Source organism: Ornithorhynchus anatinus, chromosome 19 (assembly GCF_004115215.2).
Source record: "Ornithorhynchus anatinus isolate Pmale09 chromosome 19, mOrnAna1.pri.v4, whole genome shotgun sequence".
Classification (NCBI taxonomy): Eukaryota; Metazoa; Chordata; class Mammalia; order Monotremata; family Ornithorhynchidae; genus Ornithorhynchus; species Ornithorhynchus anatinus.
In genome coordinates, this window is record NC_041746.1 from 21,295,068 (window position 1) to 21,317,836 (window position 22,769).

Genomic DNA, 22,769 nt, shown 5'->3' on the forward strand with positions numbered 1-22,769 from the left:
CTCTTTCCACTGAGCCACGCTGCTCCTCATGATAATAATGATAACAATAATAATGGTGATAATAATGATGATGATAATAGCAGCGTGGCTCAGTGGAAAGAGCCCGGGTTTGGGAGTCAGAGGTCATGGGTTCGAATCCCGGCTCCGCCACTTGTCAGCTGTGCGACTGTGGGCGAGTCACTCCGCTTCTCTGGGCCTCAGTGACCTCATCTGTCAAATGGGGATGAAGCCTGGGAGCCTCACGTAGGACAACCTGCTGACCCTGTATCTCCCCCAGCGCTTAGTACAGGGCTCGGCACGTAGTGAGCGCTTAACAAATTCCAACATTATTATTATTATTATTATTAAGCCCTGCTATGTAAGGATAATACCGATGACCGCGGTGTCTGTCAGGCGCCTCCTACGTGCCGAGCCCCGTGCTGAGCGCTGGGGTGAGGGAGGCTCCCCGCCCCATCCCCATTTTGCGGATGAGGTCACTGAGGGCCCGAGCGGTCAGGCGAGCGGCCCGAGGTCCCACGGCGGACCCGTGGCAGGCGGGATCAGAACCCAGGACTGTCCCCCCTTGAGGAGCCCCCCAGGACCTCAGAAACGCCTCCGGAGCCCCAGGCCCCCGCCTCCCCCAAAGAACCTTCTCGCCCTCAAGGAAAATGGCGGCCGCGGGGCCGGAAGCCGTGCTGGCGCCGGGGAGGAGGGGGCGCTCTGCGCGGCGACTCGATGGTTAGGTCCTCCGACTCGGTGCTCAACCCGGAAGTGCCGTTGGGGCCCCCGGCAGGGCGGCTTCTGCGGCTGCGCGCCTCGGGACTGCCTGCCCCTGCCCCCATCTCCTGCCCCCATCTCCTGCCCCCATCTCCTGCCCCCATCTCCTGCCCCCATCTCCTGCCCCCATCTCCTGCCCCCTTCTCCTGCCCCCTTCTCCTGCCCCATCCCCTGCCCCTGCCCACGGGGGGCGAAGGGCAGATCCCCCCCCCCACGGCCCCGCCATGCCCGCCCCCGCCGCCCCCATCATCAGCTCCGTCCAGAAGCTGGTGCTCTACGAGACCAGAGCTGTAAGTAGATTGACCCCCTCACCCCACCCTCTTGACCCCTGACCCCCTCCTCTTGCCCCCGGTCCCATCTTCTGCCCGTTGGCCCGGCACCTGGCCCCTGACCTACCCTCTTGCTCCCCTTCCTCTGCCCCCAACTGCCCTTGCCCCCTGCTCCTTCCCCCTGCTCCTACCCACTGGCCCCGTCTCCTGCCCCGACCCCATCCTCTTGCCTCCCACCCTCTTTTCCCCCACCCTCTTTTCCCCCACCCTCATTTCCCCCACCCTCATTTCCCCCATCCTCTTCCCCTTTTGTCCCCTCTCCTTGCCCCTTGCCCCACCCCCGACCCCACCTTTTCCCTTTGGCCCTGCCCCTGGCCCTTGACCCTACCCTCTTGCCCCCCATCTTCTGGCCCCCCATCCTCTTTTCCCCCAACATCTTCCCCCTTCTCCTCTTGCCCCCTGTTCCTGCCCCTTGGCTCTGCCCCTGGGCCCTGGCCGTTCCTTCTTGCCCCCCTTCCTCTTCCCCCTCTTCTCTTGCCCACTGTTCCTGCCCCTTGGCTCTGCCCCTGGGCTCCGGCCATACCCTCTTGCCCCCCATCCTCTTGCCCCCTCCCCTCTTGCCCCCTGCTCCCACCCCCTGACCCCATCTTCTGCCCCTCGGCCCTGCTCTGGCCCCGACCTACCCCCTTGGCCCCCTCTGCTCTTGCCCCCCGCTCCTACCCACCGGCCCCATCTCCTGCCCCGACCTCATCCTCTTGCCCCCCATCCCCTTCCCCTCCACCCTCTTGTCCCCCTCCTCTTGCCCCCCTGCAGGACGCGGCTCCTTGTGGGCGGGGAACGTGGCTGGTTTGGGAGTGTCCTCTCCCAAGCGCTCGGTTCAGTGCTTTGCACAGAGTAAGCGCTCGATAATAATAATAATAATGTTGGTATTTGTTAAGCGCTTACTCTGTGCCGAGCACTGTTCTAAGCGCTGGGGTAGACACAGGGGAATCAGGTCGTCCCACGTGGGGCTCACAGTCTTAATCCCCATTTTACAGATGAGGTAACTGAGGCACCGAGAAGTTAAGTGACTTGCCCAGAGTCACACAGCTGACGAGTGGTAGAGCCGGGGGGGTTCGAACCCATGACCTCTGACTCCAAAGCCCGTGCTCTTTCCAGTGAGCCACGCTCGATAAATACGACTGAAGGAAAGGAAGGTTGACAGGTGGGGGTTTACTAACTATTTGACAGAAAAGAGGTCCACCACGATTGTTTGGAGTCGCCTGGGGAATATTCATGTGTTCTCCAGGGGGGTGATAGACTTTTCAGAAGAGAATAAAAGAATTCTTTCTTTCACAGTGATCATTGTACTTTTTTTTAACAATCTGGTTACCGCAGAGGAGAATAAAAGGATTGTTCTTTTAATCGTGATCATTCTACTTTTTTAGCAATCTGGTTACCGCAGAGGAGAATAAAAGAATTGTTTCCTTACCTGTAATCATTCTATTTCTTTGGCAGTACGGTTACCGTAGAAGAGAATAAACAAATTGTCTCTTTAAGTGTAATCATTCTACTTTTTTTTTTTTTTAACAATCTGGTTACCGCAGAAGAGAATAAAAGGATTGTTTCTTGAACCGTAATCGTTCTACTTTTTTAGCGATCTGGTTACCGCAGAAGGGAATAAAAGGATTGTTTCTTGAACCGTAATCGTTCTACTCTTTTAGCGATCTGGTTACCGCAGAAGGGAATAAAAGAATTGTTTCCTTAACTGTGATCATTCTGCTTTTTTGGCAATCCGGTTACTGCCGAAGAGAATAAAAGAATTGTCTCAGTGTAGTCATTCTACTTTTTAAGCGATATGGTTACCGTAGAAGAGAATAAAAGAATTGTTCTTTAAGTGTAATCATTCTACTTTATTAACAATCTGGTTACCGTAGAAGAGAATAAAAGGATTGTTTCTTTAACTGTAATCATTCTGCTTTTTTAGCGATCTGGTTACCGCAGAAGGGAATAAAAGAATTGTTTCCTTAACTGTGATCATTCTGCTTTTTTGGCAGTACGGTTACTGCAGAAGAGAATAATTTAACAATCTGGTTACCGCAGAAGAGAATAAAAGGATTGTTTCTCTAACTGTAATCATTCTGCTTTTTTGGCAACGTGGTTACCGCAGAAGAGAATAAAAGAATTGTTTCTTTAAGCGTAATCGTTCTACTTTTTAAGCAATATGGTTACCACAGAAGAGAATAAAAGGATTCTTTCTTTAAGTGGAATCATTCTACTTTTTTACAATCTGGTTACCGCAGAAGAGAATAAAAGGATCGTTTCTTTAAGCGTAATCGTTCTACCTTTTTAACAATCCGGTTACCGCGGAAGTAGTCAAACTTTACCCTGAGCAAAAGCCATTTGAATTTTCTATCTTTTGCAGAAGGGCAGTGCAACCTAGTGGTAAGAGCTGGGGCCCGGGAGTCCGAGGGCCTGGGTTCGGATTCTGGCTCTGCCGCGTGACCTTGGCCGGGTCACTTCTGAGTGCCTCAGTTGCCTCGTCTGCAGAATGGGGATTCGTTACTTCTTCTCTCTCCCCTTGGGGCTGTGAGGCCCGTGTGGGAAATGTCGATCCGGTATTTACCCCGGCGCTTAGAAGAGTGCTCGGCGCGTAGTGAGCGCTTAACAGATCCCACAGTTCTGATTATCACCCCAATTTTTAAGGACGGTGAGTGCGTTTTTGGGCAGGAAATGCGTCGGTGCTCCCCCAGGTGTTTAGTACAGTGCTCTGCACACAGCGCTCGGCAAATACGCGGGACTGACCACGGTGCTTGGCACACAGTAAGTGCTTAAAAGTCACAATTAATTATCCTCTCCATTTCATTAAACGTGGCACCCGTCACTTATTAAGGAAGTCAGGGGCCTTGGGTCTTTCAAGGGCTCAACTTCCTCACCCAGCGTTTGGCACATAGTAAGCGCGTAACAAACACCAGACTTCTTATGGTAAGTGATAATAATTATTATTATAATGGTATTTGTTAAACTCTTACTGTTATAATAATAATCATGATAGTATTTGTTAGGTTCTTACTAGGTTATAATAATAATAATAGTCATGATTGTCTCTGGTATTGTTGATCGGAAACGCTTATCTTCGTCCGGAGACACGGCACGGCCTAATAGAGCGCGAGCCCGGGAGTCGGAAGGACCCGGATTCGGTCCGTTCGGTCAATCGATCGGATTTACGGCGCGCTCACTGTGCGCTGAACACTCGGGAGAGCACGGGGCAAGAATAAGCAGACGCCTTCCCTTCCCGCAGCGAGCCGGAGGTCTGGTCAGGGTGACGCAGGAGGGAGGGGGAGAAGAGGAGATGGGGGCTTCGGCGGGGTTTGGAAGCCGGGGAGAGCGGCGGTCCCTCGGATTTGAGGAGGGAGGGCGTGGCGGGAGGTCGGCGGCCGGATGGACGAGAGCTGGACGAAGGTCGGCCTCGGAGCAGCGGAGCGAGCCGGTTGGGTGGGAGCGGGAGAGCAGCCCGGCGAGGTGGGAGGGGGCGAGGGGATGGACATTCAGTGGGAGGCGGGTGGGCAACCCCCGGAGGGTCCCGAGGAGCGGGGTGACGCGGCCTGAGCGTTTTGGACGGAAAATGAGGCGGGCGGCGGAGCGGAGGATGGACCGCAGAGGGGAGAGACGGGCGGTCGGCGAAGGGGACGGTGCGGTAATGGAGGCGGGATGGGATAAGTGCTCTCTCGACCTCCGGCCCCTCTGTCTCTTGGCCTCTTTCCGCCACCCCCCGCCTCCAACCCTTTCCTCCGCTAAAACCTTCCCCCACGGACCCTTTCCCTTCCCCCCGAACGCCCCATCTCTAGTCCGAGAGGGGGTCGACGATGGGGGAGACGCCGGGTGTTTGGGAGAGTCCGTCTGAGTGGGGACCTCCCCCTTCTTGCGTGCGGAGATGCGAGTTTATGGTTGTCAGATGCCCAAAGTGGGTTATTTTTTGGTAGACCAACCTATGAAGTATAAAACCTGGTTGCTCCCGCAGACCACAGCGTGGCTCAGTGGAAAGAGCACGGGCTTTGGAGTCAGAGTTCATGGGTTCGAATCCCGGCTCGGCCACTTGTCTGCTGTGTGACTTTGGGCGAGTCACTTAACTTCTCTGTGCCTCAGTTCCTTCATCTGTAAAATGGGGATTAAGACCGTGAGTCCCACGTGGGACAACCTGATTCCCCTGTGTCTACCCCAGCGCTTAGAACAGTGCTCGGCACATAGTAAGCGCTTAACAAATACCAACATTATTATTATTATTACCACAGGAGATATTCTAGCCTGCGAGCCCGTCGTCGGGTGGGGATTGTCTCTGCTGCTGAATCGGAACGACGACGATGGTCTTTGGGAGGCGCTTACCGAGTCCAAGCACCGTTCTAAGCGCTGGGGGAGATAGAAGGCCGTCGGGTTGTCCCGCTTGCGGCCTTCACCCCCCTTTTCCAGACGGGGTCTCTGAGGCCCGGGGGAGTGAAGCGACTCGGTTTTCCGACCGTTCGACCGATCCGGCGACTGCTTACGCCAGGCAGGCCTTCCGTTTTCCCGGCTCCGCCGCTTGGCTGCCGTGTGACCCCCCGGGGGAGGTCGCCTCCCTTTTTCCGGGCCTCGGTTCCCTCGCCTGGAAGACGGGGATGGAGGCCGTGAGCCCCACCCGGGACGGGGACCTGCGGCCACCCCGTCGCATCCCCCTGCTCGGATCCCTTCCCGTTCGTTCCTTCGCCGTTGACCCCGTCGCCGGCTCGGCGGCGCTTAAACCTTCCCTCGCGTCCTGCCGTCGTGATGGCCGTCTCCATCTCCGGACCGTGAGCTCCTTGAGGGCTCGACTGCGTGGGACGGTGCCGCGTACGCGGAGAGCACTCGATGAGCATACGCAGAAAGCGCTCGGGGAACACTGCGGCTTGATTTGAAGCCTGATTTGGTGGAACGATGTGCGTTTGGGGGCTGTGATCGGCCCGCGTCGGTGGCCGTCCAGAGAACGCCTAGCTCTGACCAAGAATCTGCATGCAGAACATCTAAAGCGCCTCGGGGCGATGCCCAGTAAATACTCTGAATCGGACTCTCGTCAGTGACCTGGAACGCTCGGGCTTGAGGATGCGTGCAGGTGTTCTTCCCCGCGCCGAGAGGCACGTGGGAGAGATCAGGGGCTTGGGAGTCCGAAGGAGCCGAGTTCTAATGCCGGCTCCGCCCCTGGGCTTGCTGCGTGACCTCGGGGAAGTCGCTTCCCTTTTCCGTGCCTCAGTTACCTCGTCCCGTAATGGGGTTTAAGGCTGCGAGCCCCACGCGGGACGTGGTCCAACGCGACTGACCCGTATCTACCCCGGGGCTTAGAACAGCGCCTGGAACCGAACGAGTACCATTCAGACGAAAGGCTGAGATTTAAAATCTCGTATTTTTTTTCCTCGAAGATAACCGGCCACGTAGATGAGAGAGAGAGACGTGATTTTAGCTCTCCCGTGACTCGCCTTCTTTGCTTTACAGAGATATTTTCTGGTGGGGAGTAATCATGCTGAGACGAAGTATCGGGTCCTGAAAATAGATCGCACCGAGCCCAGGGATTTGGTTATCATCGACGATAAGGTGAGTGGTGTGCGAATTCCGCCTCGTATCATAATAATGATGGCATTTGTTAAGCGCTTACTATGTGCGAAGCACTAATAAAAATCAAACGTCCAACCGAAAGATCTTAGCACGGTTTCAAATCTAAACGCCTTTTATTTTAAGCATGTCTACACGCAACAAGAACTGAGGGAGCTCCTCGGCCGCTTAGATCTAGGAAACAGAACAAAAATGGGGCAGAAAGGCTCTTCCGGACTCTCTCGGGCCGTCTCGGCGTTCGGCATCGTGGGTAAGAAACGTGCTTTTCCAGCGTTTCCGTTTCTCCCCCAAATGACCGTGCGGTTATTTTAATTCCGGTCACGCAGTGCAGGCGTGGTCTGTGAAGTGTTCGTTCATCCAAATTCATTATCGTCAACTTAGTCCTTTTAGGCCTTTTATTTTTTTAAAGCCAGATCCGACGTCTGTGTGCTTCTTCATCCGCCGAAGACGGCAGGAGGTCCTGACGGAGAAATCACGACTTACCTTTGCTGACAGATTCGCGTTTTCTTGACTTTTCTGGTGTAGGGGGAGCTCCTACGGTTCACAGATCTGGTGAATCTTCACTGTTTTCTGAGCGTCTTGATTTCTGTAGGGTTTATATTGACATCGATTTGATGTAACTAGCAGCGTCCGTAGGTCTAGTCATTTTTGTTAGTTTTTAATGGGGAAAAGAAGGTGGGAAATAGACCCTCCCCAGGTGTGATGGGCGAGGGGATCCTCTACCCGATTTAAAATAAAATAGTGTCCTCGAAGTCTCTCCTTGGATTTCAGAGAAGACGGATAGCCCCGATTTCCAAAAGAAATAGACTCTGCCTCTATTGCTCTCTGAATATTTTTGCTCTTCAGTAAAACACTATCGATCGACTCCCCCGTCTAGACCGTAAGCGTTTTGAAACGTTCCCCTCCCAAGTGTGGAGTTCCGCGCTGGGTAAATTGGATCGATCGAGCGTTGGTTTCGTCACGGTGAGTTAGGTTTGCGATCCGATGAAAAACGCTAGCTAAAAATCAGCTCCGTCTTGAAAACTCCTCGGGTTTGGGGGAACTGTTTTCGCTGGCAAAGGAATTTTTGCCCGACGTAAGGAAGGGTAGGCGGCCGACTGGATTTTTCGGTCAAGAAGGGGTAATGAGACAGAGAGGTTCAGTGTCTCCTGAGCGAGCTGTTCGATTCCATCTATCCCGACTCTCGTTCCGCTTGGATGGAATCTAGCGCCTCTCCGCAAAGCCCTTCAGACCAAATTGCTAAGCGGCTCCGGGCGGCGACCGGTCGGCGTGCGGACGTGGAACGTATTTATTGCGGACGTGGGCCGTGTTCATTAAAGAAACGAGTTTTCAGCTGCGGTTGCTAGAGATATGCAGGTTTCAACAAGGTGTCCGGGCCGAGGTAAGGTCGTCCGAATCTGCTTTTTTTCCCCGTTCCAACAGGGTTTGTCAGGTTTTTAGAAGGTTATTACATTGTGTTGATAACGAAACGGAGGAAGATGGCCGACATCGGAGGACACGCGATATATAAGATCGAGGATACAAACATGATCTACATCCCGAATGATTCGGTCCGAGTCACGCATCCCGATGAAGCCAGGTAAGTTCTGGTGGTCGGTTTATCGTGTTCGCTCCGAGTGTGGAAATCTAGTAAGGGGGTAAAATGCGCCTTTGGAGGACGAATGTAGTTGAAAGCAGCGTAAGGGCACGGAATTGGCTTTTTTTGAAACTTAATGGGATAGAATAATGTTAATAATTAAGGTATTTGTTACGCGCTTTCTATGTGCCAGACCCCGGCCTCAGCGCTGGGGTAAATACGAGGTCATCGGGTCGTCCCCCGCGGGTCTCGCGGGCTCCATCCCCGTTTTATGGATGAGGTAACCGAGGCCCGGAGAGGTCAAGTGGCTGGGAGCGCGGGGACCTGACTTCCTCCTCCTGGCTCCGCCCTTTGCCTGCTCCGGGACCTTGGGAAAGTCACTTGACTCGGTCATTCGTCACTTTCCTCATCTTTAAAATGGGTATTTAATTCCTGTTCTCCCTCCCCCCCCAGACTTCAGTGTCGGGGACAGGGCTCGTATCCGGTTTGGCCTACTCCAGAACTTAACAGTGCTTTGCACATAGTAAGCGCTTTACAGGCGTCGTAATCATTACCAGAGTTATCGTTTGGCCTGGAGGGTAGCAAATACATCAGACGATCTAGAAACAGTCTCGTCTGAGGCGTCATCGTGTACACGCCGAGGAGCAGCGGGGCCGGGGAGTCCGAAGGTCTTGGGTTCTAATTCTGCCTCCACTACCTGGCGGCCGTGCGACCTTGGCCAAGACACTCCCGCCCCCGGGCCTCCGTTACCCCATCTGTAAAATGAGACCGGGAACCTCAGGCGTCCAACCCGATTCGCCCGTGCGCACCCCGGCGCCCAGAACAGTGCCCGGCACGTAGTAAGCGCCTAAGACACCCTGCCGTTACCATTATCTTTTTTAGTAAGCTCTAGCAGGGGAGACCTTTCCGTGCCTGGGGTCGAGTCTCTTCCGACAGAGCAGGAGAGGTGAGACCCATTCACCTGCCTCACGTATTTTCGAAATAACATCCTGATTAGCCTGTCGGAGGGAACTGAGAAGTAGCGGCATTTATTGAGCGCTCCCTAGCCGCACTTCACTGTACTGGGCGCTTTTGACAAATCGGGGAATGTGTAAGCAAGTGTCGTTCGGTCTCATCGGCAGGCACCTATGGAGTGATGAAAAAGGAAAGCGAAGACGAGTGTCCAAGATGTAAATGTTTTGATTTTTTTTCCTCTTTTAACCTAGGTACTTGCGAATATTTCAAAACGTGGATCTCTCCAGTAATTTTTATTTCAGGTGAGCCGGCAGATTTGATTTCAGAACAGCTCTCCGGAATTATTTCCTCTAAATTTTGCAGAGTTTGAGGCGGGAACCCTCCGGGCAGAATGAGTTTCTGCCCGAACTCCCCATTTAAAAACGACCCTCTTTCAAAGTGCGAGCATCTGAGTGTGACGGTTTTTAAAACACCTCGCGTGACCTTAATCAACGAGAATAACAGAGTCGGGGCTCCCCGAGGAAATAATTTCTGCGAATCGCCTGAATCCGCCCGTACTGAGGTGGCTCAGACACAGCTCTGACATTCCCACTCGTGTCTGTCTGTGTTATATTCATTTGTTAGCTGCTATCCAGGAATCTTTCAGGGGATTTTAGCACCTTTCCGTCTCTGCAGTCTCTTTCCCTCGTTTCCCTCTATTTCTTTCAATCAGTATCGTCTCTCTCCATCCCCCGTGCTCTCCCTCTTTTTATTTTTGGACTCCCTTATTGAAGGCACGTCCCCAAGAGGTCTTCCCTGACCCTTCTCCCACTCCCTTCTGCGGCTCCCCGACCTGGCTCCCTTCGTTCATCCTCCCTCCCGGCCCCATGGCACTTACTGGTGGATCTGTATATACCGGTTGTTAATTTCCATGTATTAATGACTCTCTGCGCACATAGACCGCGAGCTCGTTGTGAGCGGGGAGTGGATCTGTTGTTATATTGGACTCTCCCGGGCTCTTCGTAGAGTGCTCTGCGCACAGTAAGTGCTCAATAAATACGATTGAATGAATGAATGAAATCCCCGACCGTCCGATGTTATCAGCTCTTCTCTCTTAATTTTCCCCCATCCCCGTCCTCCTTGTCAGCCCCTCTTCTTCCCCTTGGCTTTCTTATTTCCCCCTCCAACTGTCCTCGTTCTTTGCCTTCTCCCAACACCTCTTCCCTCACCTATCCTTCTCTCTCTCTCTCTCTCTCTCTGTGTCTCTTCTTTCTCTCTGTCCTTTACCTTTCTCTCCCTCCCTCCCTCTCTCTTTTGTTCTCCTTCTTTCTCTCTGTCCTTTACCTTTCTCTCCCTCCTTCTCTCTCTCTTTCTCCTTTCTTCTTTCTCTCCCTTCCTTCACCTTTCTCTCCCTCCTTCTCTCTCTCTTTCTCCTTCTTTCTCTCTCTGTCCTTCACTTTTCTCTCCCTCCTTCTCTCTCTCTCCTTCTTTCTCTCTCTGTCCTTCACCTTTCTCTTCCTCCCTCTCTCTCTTTTTCTCCTTTCTTCTTTCTTTCTCTCTGTCATTGACCTTTCTCTCCCTCCCTCCCTCCCTCCCTCCCTCCCTCCCTCCCTCCCTCCCTCTCTCTTTCTTTCTCCTTTCTTCTTTCCTTCTCTCTGTCCTTGACCTTTCTCTCCCTCCCTCTCTCTTCTTCTTCCTTTCTCTCTGTCCTTGACCTTTCTCTCCCTCCCTCCCTCTCTTTTTTTCTCTCTCTATACTTCCTTTCTCTCTCTCCCTCTCTCTTTCTCCTTTCTTCTTTCTCTCTCTCTGACCTTCACCTTTCCCTCCCTTCCTTTCTTTCTCTCTCTATACTTCCTTTCTCTTCCTCCCTCTCTTTCTCTCTTTCTCGCTTTCTCTCTTTCTTTCTCTTTCTCTCTTTCTTTCTCTTTCTCTCTTTCTTTCTTTCTCTCTCTCTTTCTTTCTTTCTTTCTTTCTTTCTTTCTTTCTCTCTCTCTCTCTCTCTCTCTCTGTCCTTCCTTTCTCTCCCTCTCTCTCTTTATTTCTCCTTTCTTCTTTCTTTCTCTCTCAGTCCTTTCCCTTTCTCTCCCTCCCTCTCTCGCTCTTTCTTCCTCTGTCTTCTTTCAGAGTACTTTCATTTTTCTGGACCTCTGGACCGTATTTATTTTTGGAGACTGCTATTACAGGGAAACCTGGACACCCTTGAGGACATTACTTATTTTTTTAGCTCACCTCCCACCAGGCATCCCAAGCTATGGGAAAACAAAGGGATATTACAGTTTCTGATCCTGGGTGCTGTCGATAAGACTCTCCTCACAGCGTGGTTTTCCTCGTCTTTGTCCTCTGTCTTTCCTCAGCTCCTATTGTGGCTCTCGTTGTAGGCCTCGCATCCGAAGTGGGTGCCAGGTCCGAATGCCTGAAAGCCGATTATGGAAAAATGCATTTTAAAAGATGTGACCGATATTTTTTTCAAAGTTCATTAACCCCTGGGTCTGAAAAAAATTCAACGTGAGTGGAATCTCTACCTGGAAATCAATAACTTTTAAATAAAATAAATAAATTGTGGTATTTGTTAAGCGCTTACTATGTGCAAAGCACTGTTCTAAGCGCTGGGGGATACAAGGTGATCAGGTTGTCCCATGTGGGCTCACAGTCCTAATCCCCATTTGACAGATGAGGGAACTGAGGCACAGAGAAGCTAAGTGACTTGCCCGAGGTCACACAGCTGACCGGCGGCAGATCCGGGATTAGAACCCGTGACCTCTGACTCCCGAGCCCGAGCTCTTTCCACTGAGCCACTCTGCTTCTCTAGTTGTCGGTGATTTTCGTAGTAGGTAATCTTTATAAATGTAGCTTTTAAAACGGAATGGAACAATTAGGCTAACTGCAAAGAAGAGCCAGCAATTTATTTTTTTAAAATACACACATGGAAAAAATTATGAATCAAACAGTGGCGTGTGCCGTGCGCTGTACAGAAAGATTTGAAATTTGAGCAATAAGGGGATCCTAAAAAATAATTATACCTATCAAAGTAATGTAAAATGTGATGAATGGAATACAGTAGTAGTCTGAAAACATTCCTGAGTTACTCAAAGAGTTTCCCAAGTTCTGGACTGAGAGTAAAACCCATTAGACTTAGTCTCTTCATTTAATTTTGATATAAGCTCTACTTAAGGATCAATAGGGGTACATGAGAAAGCGGATTACATGTCAGTTTTTTAAACTGATCAGTGATCAGAACCAGGCGAGTACAAATAACCAAAAAACCCCAAATAACATAATAATGTCTAATGCTTTTACCCGAGGGCGCAACTAAAAACTATTCAATTTTTAAATTCTGAGTAAGCCGGAGGTCCAGTTAATTCTGGTAATGGATTTTCCTCAGTGCTGTCATAGTTTTATTAGAATAACGGTAGCACGCATCTCTGCTGTCTTATAAAATTACCCCCCGAACCACAGGAGATACCGTAATGATTAAGCTCGTAATAATTAAGCCAGAGTGACAAATCCTTTCAAGCTTCAACTGACATCAGTGGGAGTCTGCTCTGCCGAGATTATTCCCGTCAAGTTCTTCAGTGCCGTCCGAAGCACTTCGTGAGAGACAGAGGAGTCTGGAGGGAACTTATTTAAAGAAGCAGCGTGGCCTAGTCGAGAAAGCATGGGCCTGGGAGTCAGAAGCGTGACCTTGAGCAAGTCACTTGACTTCTCTGAGCCTCCGTTACCTCCACTGTAAAATAGGGATTAAGACCGCGAGCCCGATGAGGGACGCAGACTGTGTCCAAACTGATTGTCTGTCCAAAGCCAGCTCCTTAGTATAGTTCCTGGCATACAATCAACGCTTAACAAATACTATAAAAAATACAATACGTACCGATGAAATTGCCCGAATAAAGCAGCTGTACAATCAATCTGAAGGCCACGGCCCATGGAGGAGTTTTGCCTATTGTGAAAAAGGTTTTACTACGGGAAAATAGTAATTGTAATTGTAAAAAATAGTAATTTTCCTGCTAAAAAATTGGCAGGAGAACCTGTCTAAACGTATGCTGGAAAACTCATTCATTCAGTAGTATTTATTGAGCGCTTACTATGTGCAGAGCACTGTACTAACCACTTGGAACGTACAGTTCGGCAACAGAATAATTTCTATTCTTGAGTCTTGGTTAATTTTACTATTATCTTTTTCCAGAAGTACACCGGTAAGTGAAATCCAGGTGCCATCCTCTGTTTTGATGGTTTTAAGCAGAATTGCTCCTCAAGAAATAACATAATAATAATAATAGCGCTTACTAGGTGCCAAGCACTGTTCTAAGCACGTATTCTGGAAAACTATTTCATTCACTCATTCAGTAGTATTTATTGAGCACTTACTATGTGCAGAGCACTGTACTAACCGCTTGCAACGTACAGTTCGGCAACAGAGTAATTTCTATTCTTGAGTCTTGGTTAATTTTACTATTATCTTTTTCCAGAAGTACACCGGTAAGTGAAATCCAGGTGCCATCCTCTGTTTTGATGGTTTTAGCAGAATTGCTCCTCAAGGAAATAACATAATAATAATAATAATAGCGCTTACTAGGTGCCAAGCACCGTTCTAAGCGCCGGGGTAGATAACGAGGTGCTCGGGTTGTCCCACGTGGCGCTCACAGTCCTCATCCCCGTTTTCCAGATGAGGGAACTGAGCGTCGGAGAAGTTAAGCGACTTGCCTAAGGTCACGCCGCAGACAAGTGGCGGAGGGGGAGTTTAGAACCCCCGACCTCCGAGCAAACGGGGTCGCGTCCGCCTCGTCAAATCCCGATCCATTCGAAGAGCCGGGGGTGAGCTGCGTCCTTGTCTCTCTACCACTTAATAAGGGCGAAACGTTCTTGCAGTTACAGTTACGACCTGTCCCACTCCCTGCAGTATAATCTTACCGTTTTGAGAATGCCTTCGGAGATCCTGAAAAGCGAAACGACGCAGACTCGACAGGAGAGTTTCGACATCTTCGAAGACGAAGGTTTAATGGCCCAGGGTGGGAGCGGTAAGTGCCTCTGAACGTTTCTGCCTCGGACGTTCCTGCCGTCTCCGATCCCGTCGACAGCCTTGCGCTCCCGTTTGATTTGACTGTGGACGGTTGAGGTTCGAGCGATTTGATTCTTACGGGGCCGAGGTAACCGCATGCTGCCGTTATCCGGCACCGCATCGAAGACTTGCGACTTTTATTTCTTGAGCTGTGAGTCTGTCCCGGCCGCGATTCCGCGGCACTTGGGTACGTGGCCATGGTTTATTCCCGTTGATGTTTCTCTCCCTCCGGAGAGACCGTTTCTTGCGGGCGGGGATCGTAACTTCCCTCTCTGTTGTAGTCCACCCTCCCGAGCACTCGGGACAGTTCTCTGCGCCCGGTAATCTCTCGGTAAATACGACCGACCGATTGACCGGCGTCCACTTCCGCCTCCCGTCTCCTCACGGTGGGTGCCCCTTTCCGTTTTCGCTTCGCACGCTTGGAGAGCTCGCCCTCTCCCACGCCATCGACCCCCACCTCTAAGCGTTCGAGTCCCCCGGTCTGCCGGTAACCATGCTAACAATGGTGGTGTTGTTAAGCGCCCACTATGTGCCGGGCGCCGTGGGGTAGAGACAAGGTAATCGGGCCGTCGCGCGCGGGGCTCACGGTCTTCACCCCCGTTTTACGGATGAGGGAACCGAGGCCCAGAGAGGCGAAGGGACTTCCCCACCGTCCCCCGGCGGCGGAGCCGGGATCCAAACCCAAGTCCTCTGACTTCTAGGTCTGGGCCCTCCCCACTAGGCCACACTGCTTCTCCTCCCTGGCCTATTTCCGGATGACTGGGATTGGCCTGGAATCAGCCCGGGATAGAAATTTGCCGAAAACCCACCCTTTCCTTTCCATCCAATCTGCCACTGGGTTAATCCAAGCGTTCATCATATCCCGCCTTGACTACTCCCTCATCCTCCTCGCTCACCTCCCTGCCTCCCGTCTCCCTCCCACTCGAGTCGGTGCCTCCCTCCGCCGCCGGGATCATTCTCCCTCAGAACGTTCAGTCCGCGTGGCCCCACCCTTCGAGGACTTCCAGCGGTCGCCCGTCCACCTCTCCCTCGGTCGGAGAGGCCGCGCCGTCGGCTTTAGAGCAGTCACCTCGCCCCCTCCTACCTCACCTCGCTTCGCCCCCGTCGCGCCGACCTACTCGGCGTGGCTCGGCCTCATCTCCCTCGCCGCTGACCCCTTTCCCGCGTCCCGCCTCCGGCCCGGATCGCCCTCCCTCTTCACATCCGACAGATGGTTACTCCCCCCGCCTTCAGAGCCTCATTGAAGGCTCACATCTCCTCCCCGAGGCCCTCCCTGACTAAACCTTCACTTCTTCTTCTCCCGCTCCCTTCTCCATCGTCCGGACTCGCTCCCCGTCTTCACCCAGTTCCCCAAACCCACGGCGCTTAGCTCCGTAGCCGCATATTTTGAGATCGACGTCCGTTCCCTCCAGATTGTGCGCTCGTCGGGGGGCGGGGAGTGTGTCCGTTGGTTTTTCCGTCGTCCTCTCCCAAGCGCTGAGGACGGCGCTCCGCACACGGTGAGCGCGCAGTGAATACGGTGCAGTGACTGACCGAGAGGACTTTCCGACCTGAAGGTCTTCCCTCCGCCTCAGCGCTCGGTACAGTGTTTGGGATCCGGTAAGCCCTTACGAGTACCACGGTTATTCAAAGATAGATTTGGAAAGATTATATAGTCTCTGTCGATCTGTGGTATTTATTGAGCACTTACTGTGTGCGGGGGCTCTGTACTGGGTGCTTAGAAGAGTAATAATAGTAATGTTGGTATTTGTTAAGTGCCTACTATGTGCAGAGCACCGTTCTAAGCGCTGGGGGAGACACAGGGTCATCAGGTTGTCCCACACGGGGCTCCCAGTCTTCATCCCCATTTTCCAGATGAGGGCACTGAGGCCCAGAGAAGTGAAGTGACTCGCCCACAGTCCCACGGCTGACAAATGGCAGAGCCGGGATTCGAACCCATGACCTCTGACTCCCAAGCCCGGGCTCTTTCCACTGAGCCACGCTGCTTCTCTGTACCCCCCAACAAGTTGGCTATCGTTTCAAGCGTTTTCGTAGTCCCCGTTCGGAAGGAAAATAAAGCCGAGCAGTTCGCCTTTTTCGAAGACTAGGATGAAGCTAAAAAAAACCTCCAATTCATTTCCTTTTCCCCTCTCTTCCCCATTTTCATTTTCAGGAATATTTGGGATCTGCAGCGAACCTTATACGAAGTACGTGTGGAATGCTGATTTAATGGGTGTAATTAAAAACACGGTCCACCATAACTGGCTGTTATATATCATCCACGGATTCTGCGGACAGTCGAGTATCCTTTCGGGGGGTCACGCTCCAAGCGATCGGTCGTTGAGGAGGAGTTGTGAAAATGGAGGGCCTTGTCCTCTCCTTCGTTTTCCTGATGGGGGGGCGTCTCCCCTGAGCACCCTTTTGAGAACCGCTTTTAAGGCCTTTCTTTCCCCAAATGATGGTAAAAACTATTTTAAAATATGGCAAAATACGAAACGTCAGCGAGTTACGTTCCGTGACAATGTGATTGTGTCACGGGGTTACATTTCCCCATCGATTTATATATTAAAAAGAGTATCCGGTCCAGAACCTGAGGAAGAATAATAAGAGATTCCTGGGTGTGCTCTGTACCGCAAGGATAAATACCACGGTATCTTTCCCACCGCTTAGTGCCTGGGACGACATAAGTGCTTAACAAGCACCATTAAGTGAAACGAAACAACCCAAAAAAGCACCCCTGGTTCGATTGCTTTATCGCTTGATGTTTTCTAATCGCTCAGTCAATCGGTGGTATTTATTGAACACTTTCTGTGTGCACGGCACCGTACCGAGTATCTGGGAGAATACAGGTGTGGGTAAATACGTTCCCTTCCCCAAACCTAAGCCCGAGCAGTTGCGATGTTCCAGCCGAGTATCTCAGGAGCTCCACTTGGGCCGAGATCAAAATTTCATTTCCTGTTTCCGGAGGTTCTGGACCGGATCCCGATCTATAACTTGTATACGGGGGGAACAAACACTCCATGATAATAACCACGTTATGGGGTACGTATATATTATCATTAAAAAGAGTCGTTTTACCAAATCAAGTCTATAGGTCCCAAAAGCGACGTTCGTAGGGGCACCGTATCGATGCCATGCAGGTAGATGAAAGCACTTAAAATACAGGTGAGGAAAAAAGCTCTTCTCTCTTCTAATGGTCTCTTTATTCCCGCAAGATCGTTTCGTGTACTTTTAGCACGTCTGGTTAGAAAAGTCGGTTACCGAGGTTTCGTATGAAACTCCTCCGGGGCCGCCGTCTTAGTTTTTATCGCTATGAAACGATAAATCGGTGTTCTCTTCCACCCCCGCGGGAGAGGGCGTTGCTTCGGACAGTTAAAAGAAGCGTTTTACTTAAAAAAGAGCTAGATGCCTAGATTTCAAGCATCTAAGGCAAAGAATTCTAATCTTTACTCACCGTTTCTCCTGTACGGAGTCGCCGTTGCACCATTCTTTTAGACTGGAGTGGTGAACTCAGAGAGTTAGAGGAGGGAACGATGCGGCTACGAAAAGCTAAGAGGACGGAGGAGGTATTTTGGAGTTCCGCCGACACCTCAGCTGAGCTGATCATTTTTAGCCCCCAAACTGGGAACTGAAGGTTTACAGTCCAGCACCACTTTTAGCAGGGACAGAATAATGATGGGGATAGCACTAATATTTTGAATTAATAGGGCATCTTAAAAAATTTTTCTAAAGAGCATTCCTAGGAAAGGAAATTGTCCCCATCCATCCTTGGTAAATCCAGGGGGTGGTATGGAATTATCTTTATTTACCGCCACGGAAACCGAGACATACGGGATTTACCAGAGGCGTAGAGAGAGGCGGCGTGGCCTCGTGGAAAGAGAAGGGGCTTGGGAGTCAGAAGGACTGAGTTCTAATCCGGGCCCTGACGCTTGCCCGCCAGGTAGCTTGACTGCTCTGTGGCCTCAGTTTCCTCATCTGTAAACTAGGGATTAAGTCCCTTCTCCCTCCCGGGCAGACTCCCGATTAACCAGAATCTACCCCGGTGCTTGGCACTTTGTAAGCGTTTTAATGCCAAAACGAAAATAGAGCTGTAATATAAATTAAAATAGATCTCAAGACGCCGCAGGTTATTTGTGGTAGGTCAATACTCTCTCCCCTCTAGGCAACACTCACTCCCGAAAGGAAGAGGACGATTGGTTTATGGAGTTCAGATGGGTAATTCGCGGTTTCGAAACCTGCCGGGTTTTGCTGCAGTTCTTTAGATTGGGTTTTGGAAAAGGCCGGGCTAAATCCGAAACGGCATCGACTCCCGAAACTAGAAGTAGCTCTAAATCCGTATTCCTTTCAAATCCGTTACATTTCAACAGTGGGTTCGCGAGAAGTTCCCAATTATGCTGCGGGAAGAGGGCTGCCTGAAAAGCAAATAAAAGGGGCATTCCGCTGCTCTGCGGTCAGAAGCAGCGCGGCTCGGTGGACAGAGCCCGGGCTTGGGAGTCAGAGGGCGCGGGTTCTAATCCCGACTCCGCCGCTCAGCGGCTGGGTGACCTTGGGCAAGTCACCTTACTTCTCTGCCTCATCTGTAGAAAGGGGATCAAGTCCGTGAGCCCACGTGGGGCAACCCGATGACCTTGCATCTCCCCCAGCGCTTAGAACGGTGCCCGGAACACAGTAAGCGCTTAAAAAATACCATCATTCGTATTATTGTCAAAACCATCTGGAAACCAGCGCCCTCTGCAATGGCACGTGAAGCATTTTAATCCGGAGGGAACGGGGACATTCAGAGTTACTGGAAACTTTAACCCGCTCCTCAGAACTGCTAATTTACGGCCGGCCGGTGTACGTCACTCTGATAGCCCGACGGTCCAGCAAGTTTGCCGGTACCCGGTTTCTGAAGAGAGGCGCCAACTCTGAGGTAAGTGCTTCGCGCACAGTAGGAGTTTCCCAGATACCATCCTCATTATGATCGTTATTTTGAGAAACAGCCGTTCTGTAGTACGGCAGGGATTTTATCTGAGTCCCCTTAGAGGTGGCTCTGTAAAGGTTTTGGGTGCTGTCTTTGAACACGCCGTTCTTTTGAACGGCCTTTTTCCTCCGGGTGAACTCAGAGCCCGAGCATTTGAGAGGCTGGCTGCGTCTTCGTCCGGGTTGGGAATCGTCGGAGGTCTCGGGGGCGGTGGGGGGATGAAAACTCTTTGTCGGGGCTCAAGGGGGTGGGCTAGGAAAAGCTCCCGACAGGAGGGCCCAACCGGCGGTATTTACCGAGCGCTTCCTGGGCGCCGAACGCTGTTCCGAGTGCTCTCTGAAAGATGGATCCAACCTCGGCCTCGCCGACGCTGTCCTTTCCTCGTTCCCCTATCTCCGTTTCTCGTCGTTCGTCCGTCCGGTGGTATTTACTCCCGAGCCCCCACTCTGCGCAGAGCCCTGTACTGAGCGCTTGGGAGAGTACGGCGTAACAGTAAACAGACACGTTCCCCCCTCCGCAACACAGCTTCCTCCTCTGACATTGCGGGGGCCCGTCGAGGCTCGGTTCCGGGTCCCCTTCTATTCCCCATCGACGCCCACTCCCTTGGAGAACTCATCCGCTCCCACGGCGTCATCTCGAGGCGGGCGGTTCCCGAATCTTCCTCTCCGGCCCTGATCTCTCTCCTCCTCTACGGTCTCGTGTTTCCTCCTGCCTTCGGGACGCCTCCGTTTAGCTGTCCCCCCGACGCCTCGAACTTAACCCGTCCAGAAGAGAACTCCTTGTCTTCCCGCCCACTCGTGCCGTCCCCAGCCTTTCCCACCGGTGTAGACGGCGCCTCCCTCCTCCCTCTATCACAATCCTGTATCCTCGGCATTATCCTCGACTCCCGTCCCTCGCTCTTCGCCCCGCCCCCAGATCCTGTCGCTTCTACCGTCCCAAAATTGCTAAAATCCACTCATTCCTCTCCCTCCAAGCTGCTGCGGCGTTGATCCGGGCACTTTTATCCCGCGTCGACTGCTCCATCAGCTTCCTCGCTTACCTCCCCGCCTCCTGTCTCACCTCATTCCAGGCCTCACTTCACTCTGCTGGTCAGATCACGTTGCTCCGAAACCATTCGGCTCACCTCTCCCCCGTCCTCACAGATCCACCTCCGCGGCGGAATTCCCGACCCCCGGCTTTAAAGCGTTCCCTCCGCTCGCCCCCCTCCTCCGTTCCCTTTCGGATTTCCTCCTCCGTCACTTCACCCCTCCGGTGCCCGACGACTCACTCTTCTCGCCCCATCCTCCCTCCTCAAATCCACCCGACAGTCACTCTTCCCCACTTCGAAGCCCTCCTGAAGGCCCGCCTCCTCCAGGAGGTCTTCCCCGACTGAGCCCCCCCTTTTCCTCAGCTCCCTTTTGCCCCGACTCGCTCCCTTTACCAGCACTTGTGTATATATGTGCATGGCTCTGATTCTATTTATTTATAATTACCGCCTGTTTACTCATTATGCCGTATATAGAGCTATAATTCTATTTATATTGATGCTACCGATGCCTGTTGACTTGTTTTGATGCCCATCTCCCCCCTTCTAGACCGTGAGCCCGTTGAGGGCGGGGAGTTTCTCTCTCTCTGTTGCCGAGTTATACTTTCCAAGGGCTTAATGGAGTGCTCTGCACACAGTAAGCGCTCAATAAATACGAATGAATGTACCTCCGTCACGTCTGTCTCGCCTCCGACTTCTCGCCCGTGTCCTCCTCCTAGCGTGGGACCCCGTGCCCCCTTTAAATACATTAATAACGATGGTATTTGGTGAGCGTCTACTCGGTGCCAAGCACCGTTCTAAGCCCCGGGGTAGATACAAGGCAATCGGGTCGGCCCACGTGGGGCTCACGGTCTTAATCCCCCTCATACGGATGAGATAACTGAGGCACCGAGAAGTGGAGGGACTTGCCTAAAGCCGCACAGCCGGGAGCCGGGATTCGTCCCCGCGACTTACGACTCCCAAGCCCGGGCTCTTTCCACTAAGCCGCGCTGCTTCTCTGTATATGAAAGATCACTCCTCTCTCCACTTTCAAAGCATTTTTAAGCTCCCGTGGCCACCGAGGAGCCGTCCCTGAGCCGGCCTCCGTTCCCCCGTTCTCCGTCCCTCCTGTATCGCTCGTGCACTTGAATATTTACCGTTAAAACCCTTGATATCCACCCCGCCCTCATCCCTACCACGCTTCCGTACCCATCCGTAATTAATTTCAACGCCCGTCCCCTCTCTGGATTCCCCTGTCCTTGCGGGCGGGGAACGTACCCGTCAGTACTGGTGCTCTCTCCCAAGTGTTTAACACAGTGCACGGCACGCGGAAAGTGCTCGGCAGGTTCTGTCGTTGGAGTAATAACCTGAGGGAAGTGTTTCAGAGCGATCCGGCTCGTTCGGTCATTTCAGGCGCGGATTTTTGAAAACCCCGTTGTCTTTCGCCCCTACAGAATTTGCTAAAAATACTTTACTTCCGCCCTCTGAGTTTCCTCCGGCTTAGGACGACGTCCCCTGTGGCGGCTGCTCGGTGCCGAGCACCGTTCTAAACTCCGGGGTAGATCCAAGGCCCACGTGGGGCTCACGGCCTTCATCCCCGTTTTACAGTCGAGGTCACCGAGGCCCAGGAAGTGAAGTGGCTTGCCCGAAGACACCCAGCTGGCGAGTGGCGGGGCCGGGATTCGAACCCATGACCTCTGACTCCCAAACCCGGGCTCTTCCCATTAGCCCACGCTGCTTCTTCATCCGGTAGCCCCTCAACAAATACCAGTGATGGATTGAGAAGAAGCAGGATGGTTAGCTAGCTGCAGTAATCGATGGATCGATTGGATTTATCGAGCACCTACTACGTGCAGAGCACTGTACCGAACACCCGGGCGAGTACACTACAACAGAGCCGGGAGACACGCGACTTGCCCGAAGTGAACTTAGAGTCTAGAGAGGCAGCGGGCCTAATGTGCAGAGCACAGGCCGGGGCCTCAGAAGGACTTGGATTCCAATCCTACTCCTCCACCTGCCAGCTCCGCGTGACCTTCGCTTCTCCGGGCCTCCGTTACCTCGTTGGTAAAATGGTGATCGAGAGTGTGCGCCCCAAGCGGGGCAGGGACTCTCTCCCACCTGATTAACTTGCTTAGAGCAGTGCTCGGCACATAGTGAGCGTTTAACCCGTACCCCGGGGGGTGGGGGGGGCGCACGGTGAATTATAGACCTCTCTGAGCCGTGGTGGGTAGCGAGAAGAGCCGGGTCGAGCTTCCCGGTTACCGAGGACGGTGGGAAAGGAAGAAGAGCCCGGGCGCGGAGGCGGGGAAAGGAGACGTCTCCTCATCAGAGCCGTGGCCATCTCTTTCAGGGCGACGTGGCGAACGAGGTAGAGACGGAGCAGATACTCTACGACGCCTCCGTGATGTCATTTACAGCGGGAAGCTATTCCTCCTACGTCCAAGTTCGAGGATCGGTCCCTCTCTACTGGTCTCAGGATATTTCAACGATGATGCCTAAGCCACCGATCACACGTACGGAGAATGCCGTTTTCCGAAACGGCATAATGGCCGTCTCTCATCCGAGGCAGCGAATGTGTTGGACGGAATGAATGAATGTTGGTATTTGTTAAGCGCTTACTATGTGCAAAGCACTGTTCT

At 52.4% G+C, this 22,769-nt stretch overlaps 1 protein-coding gene across 2 annotated transcripts in view; it reads left to right on the forward strand.

Annotated features, from left to right (window-relative positions):
* Positions 1–980: 980 nt before the first annotated feature.
* Positions 981–22,769, forward strand: part of FIG4 (FIG4 phosphoinositide 5-phosphatase) — a 59,381-nt gene continuing 37,592 nt past the window's right edge. The window contains exons 1-9 of one of the 2 annotated variants that reach the window (XM_029047432.2): positions 981–1,046; positions 6,504–6,602; positions 6,747–6,870; positions 8,043–8,199; positions 9,402–9,452; positions 13,996–14,144; positions 16,338–16,466; positions 18,976–19,076; positions 22,481–22,643. In XM_029047432.2, the coding sequence (XP_028903265.1) occupies positions 981–1,046; positions 6,504–6,602; positions 6,747–6,870; positions 8,043–8,199; positions 9,402–9,452; positions 13,996–14,144; positions 16,338–16,466; positions 18,976–19,076; positions 22,481–22,643 (1,039 nt within the window). Of the gene's footprint in view, positions 1,047–6,503; positions 6,603–6,746; positions 6,871–8,042; positions 8,200–9,401; positions 9,453–13,995; positions 14,145–16,337; positions 16,467–18,975; positions 19,077–22,480; positions 22,644–22,769 lie in introns of those variants that run through there. The other variant, XM_029047433.2, reaches the window with a different exon arrangement.